Source organism: Chelonia mydas, chromosome 3 (genome assembly GCF_015237465.2).
Source record: "Chelonia mydas isolate rCheMyd1 chromosome 3, rCheMyd1.pri.v2, whole genome shotgun sequence".
Classification (NCBI taxonomy): domain Eukaryota; kingdom Metazoa; phylum Chordata; order Testudines; family Cheloniidae; genus Chelonia; species Chelonia mydas.
Window position 1 is genome coordinate 156,920,736 of NC_057851.1, and position 14,741 is coordinate 156,935,476.

The window sequence follows — 14,741 nt, forward strand, 5'->3', positions numbered from 1 at the left end:
GGCAGAATTTATTTTATGGGTGGAGCTTAGAGTACTACCACCTTTTTCCTCCCAGTTTGAAACTTAAATAAGATACAGGAAGAAAGCTGGAAGTTCCAAACTTCGGCATAGGAGGGGCAAAGAATGGTTTTAGAATAAAAGGGAAGGAGGGGGCAGGATAGCACATCTTAGTTCCCAGTACATAGTATTGACTTGTGATGGGGACATGTAATGGTACCTCTTCAATTCTTGACAGACACACCAAGGATTGAATTGGTGTGGAAAAGAGCTCCTGTCACTAAGAGGTGGTTTCCTATCCCAAGTTAGTGTTCAGGAATCTTGGCCCGCAGCGAGAGAGAATCTGTATTAGAACTGTCCATAGATAGAGAAGTTTAGTTTCCTGGGCTGTCAGGCTAGCCTCTTTCACCCAGCACTAAATTCTCACATGCAAAATAATACAAAAGTTTATTTTCTTGAAACTGTGATTTACACAAATATTAAAAAATCAGTATATTATCACCTGTTAATAAACATAATTTAGTGCATAATAGTAGATATTGAATGAACTCTCAACTTTTTTCCTCTTTCTGCCAGGGATGACCCAAGATTTCCCACAGTGCGAGGTGTGCTGAGAAGAGGCATGACTGTTGAAGGACTAAAACAGTTTATTGCTGCACAGGTGAGTGTTGTCTTTCCCTTCCCCATCTTATTCTTAGAGTCTGATTGTAAACTTGGAAACTACATATGGTGAGCTTTCAGTTGAAGCATTTATGTCACTTTGCCAAGATTTTCTCCTTTTGAAGACTCATGCCTGTCATGGCTTAGGTCCCAGTCCTGCTTACATTTATGCATGTGAGCAGCCCCTTGTGTAAAATTTTATGGGTCTGCGAGATTTTGAGCCTGTAGTGTGCTGAACTCCCATTGGTATCAATGGAAGTTTGGATTGAGATTATGGCAGCAATGGGCCCTTAATGTTTATTTTGTAAGATGAGGATTAAGCTGAAAAATACATTGTTATTTTTGGTAAACATGCTTAGCATTTCTGTTGTGATTCTACAGACATTAAGAATGATATTCAAGATTATTTGTTTGTTAATCTTGCCTTCCAGGGCTCCTCCCGATCTGTTGTGAACATGGAATGGGATAAAATTTGGTCATTTAACAAAAAGGTACATGCTTATATGAGTTTGATGCTGTTTCTTCTTGGTATCCTCGTCCCTGGGTTATGTAGTGAATCCACTGTTCACTGGAGTGCTCATCATAAAGAGTAGCAATTTTTTAAATATATTGCATCATCTGGCACATTTTCAGGAAAATGGAATGTCTCCTCTTTCTAACATGAGCTAGCACTAATCATATTGACTTGCTAAACCAATATTGAGTTGTTTTACTTAGAACTATGCAGAAAGGTAATGATACTTTTTGTGAATCTGATCTGAAAACTCTGCATTTCATTTTTCTGCTTTCAAGCTGCGAGCTATCTGTAAGAAGGTATTACTTAATGCTTCTTTTGCCTTAGCACATGGCTTACAGTACTGTAAGCATTCATAGCATAAGCCATCTTTATGCAGCTTCATAGCACAATCACATTTGCTTAGGTAATACGAGCTGCACAGATCCATTTAAAATGCATTATTCCTGTTTTTAAAATGCTGTCCAGTTCTGTTTTGACTTATTTGTCAAAGTAGATGGAAACACTATTCCAGTCAATTCATGTTGTCCAATTTTCCTTTCTGGAGTGGAAGTACTGAGGCCTTTTGTGTATTTCCTGTGCCCGAATGAATGAAAATATATATATCACTTTTTGATGTTCCTTAACTGAATGTCAAATAAGGAATACTGCATCTTAATATGGTTAGTTGCTTCTTGGCAGTGAATGCTTGGACACTATAATAAGGCGAATCATTAGAATGCTGACTGTATAACTTGTGTGAATGCCTGTAACTCTTGCACTGGGATTCCTGCTTGTTTTTGCTGAGGCCTTACTGCAGATCTGTTCATTTAAGTAGTATTTGCTTGTCTGGCATGTGTCTTGTATCCCTTCCTACCTTTTGTATTTGGTCCATTTGGTGTATAATAAGGATTATCAATTGGTTCTTTCTGTTGCTGCATAAATACTAATAACTTACTTGAGTAGTGGATTTTTAAAAATATGAGGCCGTTGATAGTATATTTAAAACTGTTTTAATTAAGTGTCTTGAAATTCCTGCTCCTTGGGTAGCACCATATTTATCAGCCAAATTCTGTCGTCCTCTACCTGTGCCGTTGCATTGGAGTCAATAATACAAACGAGGGCAGAAATTGTTCCTACACATTTCCCAGTCTGATATAAAAGATCTCTGCAGGCAGAGAGCTCTTATTATGGTGTTACACTGTAGAGACAGTTACCTCGGGGAGTATTGGCCTGAATTATTAAAACAAAGGGCATGGTTATAACAATAAAAACAAATCATAACCTTAATTGTAAAATTTAGGTATTTTAGTTACTAAATCATACAGGAGCATATGAGGCCTCTGGATGTTGAGGTACCTTAACAAGCCATTTCCTATTACCTCTGTCCAAAACACCTCAAGGGTATGGCTTCCACATATACTGAAATGGCCCACCTTGCTTATCATACACATTGTAAGGAGAGTGATCACTTTAGATAAGCTGTTACCAGCAGGAGAGTGGGGTGGGGGGAGAGAAAACCTTTTGTAGTGGTAAACACCCATTTTTTCATGGTTTGTGTGTATAAAAGGATCTTCTGTACTTTCCACAGTATGCATCCGATGAAGTGAGCTGTAGCTCACGAAAGCTTATGCTCAAATAAATTGGTTAGTCTCCAAGGTGCCACAAGTACTCCTTTTCTTTTTGCGAATACAGACTAACACTGCTGTTACTCTGAAACCTGTCACATATACTGACTCACTGATAAATGTATGACTTCTGAATCCAAAGCACACTCATACTTGCTAGTGCCAAGCAAGTTGGGTATAAAATAGATTGACAAACTGTTTACTTGTAAAGTTGCTGTTTACGTGTGCATTCCTGTTGCAGTGAAAGGATAAACATAAAAATATTTACTTGCACTCATTCAGTTTAGCACCCAACTCACCTGCCAGTTAGTCTACCACTGTTTCCTGCTAGCCCTTTAGTGCCCCTTGTGTGTACTGTATTATTCTAAGCGTCTCCAAATGTTTTATGAAAGTAAGTTGTAAGAGATTCAAGAGGCCCTGTGAAAGGTCGTGCTGGGAGGGAAAACAGACTTTATTAAAAAAAAATATATATATAGGGAGAGGTTGTGATGGTGACTAGTTTGGCAAGAAGAAAAGGAGTACTTGTGGCACCTTAGAGACTAACCAATTTATTTGAGCATAAGCTTTACTGAGCTACAGCTCACTTCATCGGATGCATGTAGCTGTAGCTCACGAAAGCTTATGCTCAAATAAATTGGTTAGTCTCTAAGGTGCCACAAGTACTCCTTTTCTTTTTGCGAATACAGACTAACACGGCTGTTACTCTGAAACCTGTAGTTTGGCAAGAAGACACAATGGTGGGAAACTCAAAAATGAGTTTAATACTATGGTATTGCCTTATTATAGTGATCTAATGCTGCTGTATTAAAATGGTGTTTCTTAATATGATAGACCCAACTGGTGCTCCTTGCGCAGGCAAAGCTATCTCTGAGTCTTTGAGAAATGAACGTAGGATCAGGGTCTGTGCTAGCAAAAGTATGGCATCCAACATGTTTTAAAATGGATTTATCTAGAAAGAAAATGGTCTAGCAGGCAGATTTAGTACAGTTACATACAGACTATAACTACACCAATATAGCTCTACTGTCGTCCTTCTCAGTGAAGCATTGATTTGAGATCTGGTTTACTGGTAGTATGATGGTACCTGTTTGCTATCAACAACTTTGCCTGTTTTAAATACAGACTTTTTTGTGGAAAGTCTGAAAAATTGCTTAAGGATTGCTCACTTTTGACTATATATTTTCTTGTTTGTCTTGCTTTTTATAACTTTTGGTGAAAGTAGCATTAAAAGGCCAACAAGTGCAGTAACACAAAGAATACCACTTAATAGTCCTATATTTTCACTTTACTTTGTTTCATGTAATCTTTTGCTCTGACACTGCCCAATAGTCATGATTATCTTCTTTTTGTTTCCCGTAGGTCATAGACCCAGTGGCACCTCGGTATACTGCTTTACTGAAGGATGAAGTGGTCACTGTGAATGTTCCTGAAGCCCTAGAGGAGATGAAAGAAGTGGCCAAACATCCAAAGGTTGTGCATGCATTTGTCGTCTTTAAAAACTACTGTATGGTACTGATCATTAAGACTGACGTTAGCCATAAGTTAGAGCAATCAACTGGGACCTGGGAGGGAGTGTCTAGTGTTACAATTTAGCACTTTAAGAATGAGATCAAGCTAGGGACTTGGACATCTCTGTGCTTTCATACATTATAAGGCTAGAGGGGACCATTGTGCTCTATTCTGACCTCCTGTATAATATTTCTCTGAATTAACTTTTGTTAGATTTTCTTTCTAGAAGATATGGTCTAATTCAAACGTAATTTAAAAATTGCTAATGTCATGTCCACCAGGGGATGAGCTAGACTCCTAAACCCATTTTGCTTGTGACCAGAGATGGAGCCAGATCTCAGGAGAAGAGAAATTGTGCACTACCACATTTCACCTCCTCCTTATCTCTGTCCTTGCAGACTGCATGTCTTGGGAAAGGAATGAATAAAACACTCTTGTTGACAGTACTACAAAACCCAAACTCTAAAAAATCATGACAGGCCCCAAACTATCGAGAGAGTGGCTTAAAAATCGGGTGACCTATTTTTTAAAGACTAGATTGCATTTGCGTTTTGTTGTTTGACTTCAGAGCTTTCAGGGTGCAATGTGTTCACTTTTTCAAGCTTTTCTCTGCAACCCCAAAGGTTAGAAACTCATTTTATTAATAAAAAGCCAAGATTCTCCTGCAATCACATGACTCTGGGAGCTGGGGATTTAAGAAAAACGTGAAATAGCATGACTTGTGTAAAAATGGCAACACTGCTCAGACCCATCCCTCCTTTTGTCCTGTGCAGAGAACTTTTCCCTGTTTTAGGTATGATTCTTTTTAAGTATGTGATATGTATTGTAATTCTTTTTCTGTGTACACTCATGTAAAGCAGTGTGTCAGGACTCAGCTCTGTTAGCTAAGCCAGTCAACTTGTATGATAACCAACTTTGTATTTTTCTTAATACACAGAATGCTGATGTTGGCTTGAAGCCTGTGTGGTACAGCTCCAAAGTGCTGATTGACGGCGCAGATGCAGAGACTTTGACTGAGGGAGAGACTGTTACATTCATAAATTGGGGCAACATTATCATCACTAAAATACACAGGTAACAAGTGTAAAGTAATTCCAAGTAAAGGTTTCTGCACCTCAGCTTGTCATTGACAAGAATAGCCTTCTTGCATCTTGAAATATTAAAAGATAGCATGGATAATCATTTTTAAATGAAAAGGAGTACTTGTGGCACCTTAGAGACTAACCAATTTATTTGAGCATAAGCTTTCGTGAGCTACAGCTACATGCATCCGATGAAGTGAGCTGTAGCTCAGTAAAGCTTATGCTCAAATAAATTGGTTAGTCTCTAAGGTGCCACAAGTACTCCTTTTCTTTTTGCGAATACAGACTAACACGGCTGTTACTCTGAAACCCATTTTTAAATGGATCACACAGCTGCCTGTTTAATAAATAGTACATCTTACTGTAGTTCTGGGTCTGAAATCACCAGTGAGGCCAGATATTGCATGAAAATTCTTCTTATTCAGTTTACTGACGCACTTCCGTAGTTGTTACTGTCTGTTAGTTCTTACAGTAAGAATTTTTTTTAAAAGAAAGCCCATGTCACCTTATAACAGCTTGCAAATCTGCTCTGTGACTGATACTTGGTATAAGAGCTCTCATCCTAAAAGTGAACATATGGTCTTGCAGATTGAAAAACAAAATCTGTTTTGCTGCAAGGTTGCAAAAAAAAGTGAAATTAAAATGTGATGTAACTAACTTCAAAATCATTGCACTGAAAGCTTAGAAAGATGGAAGGTTTATGGAAACGTGTAAGGCTTTTTTCTATGCCTTGCACAACATTTTGCTGCTACTTTTTAATAAATTAAAACAATGGAAATACTTCAGAAGTGCCTGCTGTGTGGTGATTTTTCCAAAACTTTGAATACTCCTACGTATAACCTCTTGATGATCTATAGTATAGAAAGGTATTAAAAAGCATCTCAAGACTCTGCTTGATGGCAACTGTATACCAATCACAGATGTAAATCTAAAGTACATCTATCTTAGTATAGAGGAAGACTTCATCTGCATATCCCCTTTGGTATCTCTTCATAGCAAAGTACTGCTTCAGAAGTTACCAGAATAATTAATTTGCTATGTTTTTCATGTAAATCCTAATCTGATCCAAAATATTTTACTTGGAATAAAAGTGAATTGGGTGGGGTGGGGAACAGATTAGCCTTTTGAATATGACCTGTAGTGATAAGAACATAAGAATGGCTGTACTGGGTCAGACCGAACGTCCATCCAGCCCAGTATCCTATCTACCGACAGTGGCCAATGCCAGGTGCCCCAGGGAGAGTGAACCTAACAGGTAAGGATCAAATGATCTCTCTCCTGATAAGAGAATGCTCTTTTCTAAATCATTAATGTGGTTCTCAGTTTTTTAATCAAGAGAGCCCTTCAGACTCATGTGAATAGTGCAGATTGATACCTAACAATGAGATTCTCTCCCTTTTCCTCTGAAACTAAATGGCATTTTAAAAATAAATTGAAATGCATGATGACTTTAAATTAATCAGTCACATACTTGACCACTAGTAGGGTTTTTTAAAACAAAAAGATCTTGTACAAAAATCTGTACTAGATCTTTTTGGTATCTGTCCCTGGAGAATTCTGATGGCCAGTGAGTTACAGAACTCTGTCCTAGAAAATATCATCTTTCTAGTCCATGCACAATGCATTCTAAGACTATTTTAGACATGAGCCTTTTTGATCAACAATTCCCATATTTTTGATATTGTCTTAAGAAATATTCAAATATATACCATAATTGTTGTGTAAAGATGTTGTTTCATCACATTTTTCTGTTTCTTCTGTAGAAACTCAAGCAGGAAAATTGTGTCCATTGATGCCAAGCTGAACATGGAGAACAAGGACTACAAAAAAACCACTAAGATCACTTGGCTTGCAGAGACCCCACATGCACCTCTCATTCCAGCCGTCTGTGTTAACTATGACCATCTGATCACCAAACCTGTCCTAGGTAAAGATGAAGATTTCAAGCAATATGTCAACCAAAATAGTAAGGTAACTCATGTATTCTCCTCTTAGTCAACACAGCTTTTGCTTACTTTTTCTCCTTACCATCAGCACCAGTTTTGGGGTTTTTTTTAAAAGGTATTAGGCTCTCTTTTCCCAAATGTTCAAGTTATATTTCAAAGCAGTCTGAGTAGTTCAAACTTAAGCTAGATTCCCCCAATCTATATTAAAAAATGTAGATATACTCTTCTGGGCTACAAAAATGTCTGTGGGGTCAGATCTTCAGTGAAGGTAAGTCCATTTATCTTATCTGAGGATCTGGCTCATGGTTGGCATTTTGATATTGGTGAAGAGTCTTTACACGTAGCACTGTTTTGAAATAGATAAGCTTTTTATGTTGCACAACAAATTGGAAGTCAATGGAAGCTGCAGCTTGGTAGGAGATCAGACTGTTTAGCAGAGTTTCATTATCTAGTACATTGGTTTTCAACCTCTTTTTTTCATTTGCAGACCTCAAAAACAATTTTGGCTGGAGGAACAGACCCTTTGGAAATCTTAGACATAGTCTGTGGACCCCCACGGGTCTGCAGACCACAGGTTGAAAACTACTGGTCTAGCAAATAGAATAAAACACTACAGTTGAAGTTGTATAGTTTTTAGGAAGACTTTGCTTCATTGGCTCTTTTGATAAAACTTGTTAAATTTACTTTTTGTCACAGAAAGGGTGTATAGTTGTTGCAATCACTTGGTTTTGTATCTCGCTATCTCAGTTTAAAGCAGGGGTCTCAAACTCAAATGACCACGAGGGCCACATGAGGACTAGTACATTGGCCTGAGGGCTGCACCACTTACCATGCCCCCCACCGCGGCCCCACCCCTGCCCCGCCTCTTCCCACCCCAACTCCACCCCCTCCCTGCCCCCAGGGGGTGCAGGAGGGGTGCAGGGTGCAGCAGGGGATCGGGGTGCAGGAGGGGTGCGGCAGGCGGCTCAGGGCAGGGGATCGGGGTGCAGGAGGGGTGCGGCAGGCGGCGCAGGGGATCGGGGTGCAGGAGGGGTGCGGCAGGCGGCTCAGGGCAGGGGATCGGGGTGCAGGAGGGGCGCGGCAGGCGGCTCAGGGCAGGGGATCGGGGTGCAGGAGGGGCGCGGCAGGCGGCTCAGGGCAGGGGATCGGGGTGCAGGAGGGGCGCGAGGTGCGGCAGGCGGCTCAGGGCAGGGGGGCGGGGTGCAGGAGGGGGTTCGGCTGCAGGAGGGGTTTGGGGGGCGGGTCCAGCCTGGTGCGCACCGGGGCCAGGGCAGGCTCCCTCCCTGCCTGCCCTGCCCCCATGCCGCTCCAGGAAGTGGCTGGGACCTAGGGGCAGGCACAGGGGTCTGTGTGTTGCCCTGCCCACTCCTCCAGGTACCTCCCCCAAAGCTCCCTGGCCAATGGGAGCTTTGGGGGAGGTACCTGGAGGAGAGACCAGGGCAACACACAGACCCCTGTGCACCCCCCCCCCTGCAGGTCCTGGCCGCTTCCCGGGGCGGCGCGGGGGCAGAGCAGGCAGGCGGGGAGCCTGCCCTGCCCCCAGTGGGCACCGGGCTGTAGTCGCTCTAGGTAAATGCTGCAGGGGGCTGCAGGGAGCTGGTGGGCCGCAGGTTTAAAGTGTCTTGTACAATGTGGCACTGTTCTGTGGAGTTTCTTCCAGTCATTGTCACTTTTTCTTCCAACCCTGTGTCCTCAGACGATATTATGGGATCTAAACTGAGGCTCTTCAGTAAGAGAGGGAATGCATAGACACTCTGAGCTGGGTCTGTTGATGACAGTAGCGGAAAAGTAATGTGTGAAGAAATGTTTTGTGATAGTACTTTGTTCACTTAGTAGTTTGAGTTGTACATTCTTATTGTATAGTTAACTGAATTTTTTTGTGTTCTCATGCTTTGGGGAGGGGAAAGATCTTTAAATGTATTCCAGTAATTGTTCCTATTTGTTTTTCTACCTCAAGAAGATTGAGGTTTTATTTTAAATCATAAGAACTAAATACTGTATTAACTTTTTTCGATATAATTTACACTGACTTCCTACCATATGTATGACGCTTTAGTCCTCAGGCACTGATGGTTTGGAAGCTCTCCTTCACCCTAGCATATTTTCAGGCTAGCACATCTCCTTGAGAGTATCTTATCTATTGTCATTGGGATTAATTGACACTTCAGCAGTTGTGAATTTGGCACATCTCTGGAATCCTTCAATGCAGCTACAATAATTCTTAGCATTATTTTAAACAGTGCTCATAAGAAATGGTCTTAATTTGCTTTTAACTGTTACAGCAAGAAGAACTGATGTTAGGTGATCCTTGCCTTAAGGAGTTGAAAAAAGGAGACATCATACAACTTCAGAGAAGAGGATTTTTTATTTGTGATCAACCCTATGAACCGGTTAGGTAAGCAGCTTTGTAAATAAACTCCATATATAGCCTGAGAATTGCCATTATAGATCTGTAACATCTGTTTTAATGCATTTCTGTTTTTAATATATTCACACACCAATACTGAAGTCCCTAAGGAAGAAATGTATTTTTTTTTCTTGTCCAGCAAAAATAAAAAACATTCTGATATATATATACACACACACACACACACACATCTATATCTTGCATTGTTCTAGGTATAATGTTTGCAATTAAACCAGTTGCACAACTGTGGCACTATATACAAACGTTAAATATAGTTTTAAAAAAATCTTAGTGTCATTTTAGGTCTGCGTTTATGTTAAGCCTTCATGTAGATGTACAGTGTCATCCAGGTGACATTTTCTATGAGAACAAGGAATCTCTGAAATAATGAGGGAGTCAGTTTTCCTTGTATTCATTATGAATATGTAAATCAAGAATCCCAGAGATGGAATAAAATAGGTGATTGCCTGATTAGAGAAAAGCATGTTTATATCAGGTATATACCTAATGATGAAAAACTATTCAGTGTTTCACTGTCAGTGTATGTAAGATTCCCTTACGATCCCATTCACTATCAAACACTTGATTTGTTTCCCATCTACAGAATATGTTGGATGCAAAGCCTAAAGGTCTTTAGAATGCGCTGTAAAAAAATCCAGATGGCCAAATCTGGATTTTTATGCAGAAGAGATGGGAAAGCTGCATTCAGCTGCTATTTCAACTAAATGAGATGAGAATTAGATCCCTGAAGAGAGGGAGCTGTGAGATGGAGAAATTATGTGAGCAATAAACATCCATTACAGTACACTGAGCAGTACAGAATGTGAACTGACAACATTAAGTAGTTGCAATCAGAAATGCCATTGCTTTTGCAATAGAGTATGTAATGAGAGTGTAGGGTAAGAAGTGGTTTTGAATATCTTTTCTCCTCCCCCCTCCCCCCCAAAAGTGTTTGGTAGGCATGCTGCTTGTATTCTTTCCTATTGGTGCAGTGGCCCTATAGTGATAGTGTATAAAACATTCGTTCTTTTAATCTCTTTCTGTAGCCCATATAGCTGTAAAGAAGCCCCATGCATTTTGATTTATATCCCTGATGGACACACAAAGGAAATGCCAACATCTGGCTCAAAAGAGAAGACTAGAGCAGAAACTGCAAAGAAAGAGGTAAATAAGGCTTTTAGGAAAGGCTTTCATAAATAACATTACTATTGACGTTTTTTTAAAAAGGAACACTGAGAACTTGCTTCTGTTTTCAAAGGCTAGTTCAGCTTCAAAGGAAAAGCCTGCTCCACTTGTTGCTGATACCTGTAGTCCAGCCTCTGCTGCATCTGAGGACCCCCTGGTCTTTTACAACAGAGTGTCTGCTCAGGGTGATGTGGTTCGTGACTTGAAAGGTAAAAAGGCTGCAAAGGAAGATATTGATGCAGCTGTGAAACAGCTATTGGCCTTGAAGGTGGAATACAAGGAGAAGACAGGCCAGGAGTATAAGCCTGGAAATCCTCCAGCAGCAGCTGTAGCGGTACCAAATGTTTCTTCCACACCTCAGACCTCCAGCAATCTGGACAGCAAATCTCTTTATGATAAAGTAGCTGAGCAAGGAGAGGTGGTCAGAAAATTGAAAGCTGAGAAAGCACCTAAGGTAAGTGTTTTAAGAAACTAGTTAAGGGAACATGAATATTTCATGAATATTTGTATAGTTTAATGTGCTTTCCCAGGATGTAAGTGAACCTATGTTTTCCTCCCTTGCTTTCATTAAGTTTATTTGGGTTTGGTTCCTCTAGGACCTCTCTTCTCAGGTGTTGTTCTCCAAGTAGCACTGGTATGATTAATTCTGTCCCAATAATATTTGAGGAATGTTAATTAGGTCCCTTAGATGTGAGCAGAACTGCTACATTTTCCATATTTTTGTTCTTCCCAGAAACTGGCCCAAACAAGTCTTACCACCCAAACCAAATACAGGACTGTCTGAAACTGGTCCCTGGCAAAAGTTCTCAGTCATAATCTGTTTCCCTCTTTCTCCACAACATTGTTCAAAAGAGGTGATTCCAAATGGTTGACTTAATTCAATCTAACACTTCAAGAAGAAGTTTCCCTGCCTAAAATTATTCATAAATAAATGTAAAAATTGTCAAGTACTTGCTGATTTTTCTCTTTTGACTGCAGTTTTTGGTGAGTATATGGAACTATTTTGAACAACAGCAAAGCAGATCGCAAAAAGAAGGAAAACTTGTTGCCATTTCCTGCCCAATGATTAAATATTCTGGCAATTAGACTTTCTTTGTGGCATTACAGAATCTGAATGAAAGCACATATCTATGTATTGTAGCTTTAGAGGTACTGTATTGTAGAGAACTGTTGCAAATGTACAAAACAAAGTATTTCTAATAGGCGTTTGTTTGCTTAGCACAGTGGAGGTCTGGTCCGTGACTGGGGTTCGTAAGTTCTACAACAGTACAAATAAATAATATCTGAGGGTTTACTTTAAAGGGTAAATGTTTTCTTTACCAGATCTACTCAAATTGTGGTGAACTAATAGTTATAAATAGCCTATGAATATACACTACTCAAGGTTTTGTAAACTTGGTGTGTTACTTTTTATATAAAAAAGGATCTGTTGTTGGGTGCAACTTATCTTATTCTTTCTGTCTTTCTACAACTTTCTTTTCCTCCCTTTCTCTTCCTGCTTTAGGATCAGATAGGTGCTGCTGTGAAAGTGCTTCTAACTCTAAAAGCAGACTATAAACAAGAGACAGGCCAGGAATACCAACCTGGAAACCCACCTGCTGTGTTCATTTCTTCTCCTGTTCCTCCTTGTCCAATAGACAGCAAATTTCTATACAGTAAAGTAGCTGAACAAGGCGAAGTGGTTCGCAGACTTAAATCAGAGAAAGCTTCAAAGGTATAATGACACTGAATACTAAAGGCTTCTTAATGGAAAGAGATATATTCAGCTTGGTTAAGCCCAAACTTTAGGTTTTGTGAAACTTGTTTCTGTTCCCAATAGGTTCTATATTTTCATTATTTTATTTTTTTAAAAATTTCAATTAGGTTTTCTTTAATTCTCCTAAATTGTTTTATTTGGCTTCACAACATTCTTGTGCTTGTAGTGCATGAGAACCACAAAGGGAAATTAACCAGTTCATTTTTATTGTGCTAGCTGAATGAACTTCGTAAGACATAAATGATGAAAAGCAAGCTGTAGTTTTAAAACTATTCTGGAGTGGGGTGAATAACAGAAATGTGGTGTTGGTTTTTTTGACAATCCCCATTTAATAATTTTCAATTCAAAGTCTTGTCTACTTGGCCCCCAATCCTGCAATGTACTGAACGTGGCTGGACTGCTGTGCCCGCTTGGGGCCAAGACTTCACTGGGGAGCCATGAATGTATGAATGCTGTATGATTTAATCCTTGGTGTGTGGCTTGTTGAAGTAGGTCTGACAAACAAAGTAAAATTACAAAGAGCTTACTTGTGGCCAAATCCTACTTCCCTTATTAGAGACTTGTTCATTCCTGGGATCTGCTTGTGTGAGTCAGGCAAACAGAATCTGGCCCTAAGGTAGTGTATTACAGCAGTTATTGTAGTGCTATTCTAGTTAAGATTGGTATCTTTTCCATTATTTTGTTTCTACCTTTATGTACATCTTAATTCTCTTCTTGCTTCAGGATCAAATAGATGCTGCTGTGAAAGTGCTTTTAACACTAAAGGCAGAATATAAACAAAAGACAGATCAAGAATACAAACCTGGAAATCCACCTGCAGCTCTTCCTTTTACATACTCTGTTGCTGCTGCTCTTCCTTCTCCTGTATCCTGCAATAATTTGACATCCTCTAGCTCAATAGACAGCAAAACTCTTTATGATAATGTAGCTGAACAAGGGGAGGTGGTTCGCAGATTCAAAGCAGAGAAAGCTTCAAAGGTATAATAGTGGTAAATATAGAGTTTCTTCAGTTTTAACTCTTCCACATTTTGCCACTAGGTGGAAGTCTTCCACCAAGTAACCCTGAACTGATTCTCCTGAATTGTTGTTCTGCCTCTGGCAGCTAAACCACCAATTCTGTATTCAATCCAGTAAAGTATTCCTGTATCTCAGAAGAGGTTTGGATTTCTTACTCCTGAGACATGCAGTTCTGAAATTCTTCTCTTACCAGCACAGTCCCACCATGTGTGAAAAGTCAGACTGGCAGGTAGATAGAGGAATCTGTACGACCAGGATGGAATTTGAGCACTGTTAATTTTAAAACCGTGTAATGTGGTGTGATGTGGGAGAACAAAAGTGCCTGTTAGTCCAAACTACCAAAGTAATGAGGCTTTCCCCAGCCACAGAATGAATTTAAAAGGAAAATCTGTTTCCTTGAATAATAGCACCAAGAAGGAGCAAGAGAAAAATGCATCTGCTCTCAGAAGCCACTGGTCTCTCTAAATGCCCTTGCTGATCTTATATTTCCTCCTGAATGAGGAAAGGCTTTTTCAGGTTCTTCAGTGTACTGCTATAACTCTTGTTAGTAGATTGCTGTTAACAAAACAATCAGAGAGCTCCATTCTGCTTCAATCCTGGTAGCACTCAACACTGTGGGATGGCTGTTCTTTTCATTCTCTAACCACCACACACATTCTGCTTGTGGCCAGATACAGATTGGACTCTGCTGTCTGCCCAGTTTTATTTGTTGCCTTTTCTTAGTAGAGAAAAAAGAATGTTCTTAACCTACCGTATATACTTGATTATAAGCTGACTCCCCCCCCCCCCCCCCATGGATAAGTAAAAATGGAAAATTTTTATGACCCATTCATAAGCCGACCCTATAATTCAGGGGTCAGCAAACTTTGGCCCCTTGGCCATCAGGATAAGCAACTGGTGGGCCAGGATGGTTTGTTTACCTCGAGCGTCCACAGGCACGGAGGTAAACGTAAGTAAACAAAGCGTCCTGGTACACCAGCTGCTTACCCTGATGGGCCAGGATAGCAACTGGTGGGGAAATCTTTTCTGGGGAGAAGCTGGGGGTCAGGGGAGTAACCCCT

General features: G+C 40.1%; 1 protein-coding gene across 9 annotated transcripts in view; it reads left to right on the forward strand.

The window, feature by feature from the left end:
• EPRS1 (glutamyl-prolyl-tRNA synthetase 1) overlaps positions 1-14,741 on the forward strand; it is a 61,069-nt gene that overhangs the window by 23,639 nt on the left and 22,689 nt on the right. For 2 of the 9 annotated variants that reach the window (XM_037895705.2, XM_043543636.1), the window contains 10 exons: positions 574-658; positions 1,089-1,148; positions 4,138-4,248; positions 5,225-5,361; positions 7,133-7,340; positions 9,598-9,710; positions 10,769-10,886; positions 10,981-11,361; positions 12,412-12,621; positions 13,387-13,641. In XM_037895705.2, the coding sequence (XP_037751633.1) occupies positions 574-658; positions 1,089-1,148; positions 4,138-4,248; positions 5,225-5,361; positions 7,133-7,340; positions 9,598-9,710; positions 10,769-10,886; positions 10,981-11,361; positions 12,412-12,621; positions 13,387-13,641 (1,678 nt within the window). Of the gene's footprint in view, positions 1-573; positions 659-1,088; positions 1,149-1,449; positions 1,471-4,137; positions 4,249-5,224; positions 5,362-7,132; positions 7,341-9,597; positions 9,711-10,768; positions 10,887-10,980; positions 11,362-12,411; positions 12,622-13,386; positions 13,642-14,741 lie in introns of all 9 variants that reach the window. The other 7 variants (XM_043543631.1, XM_043543634.1, XM_043543632.1 and 4 more) reach the window with 7 other exon arrangements.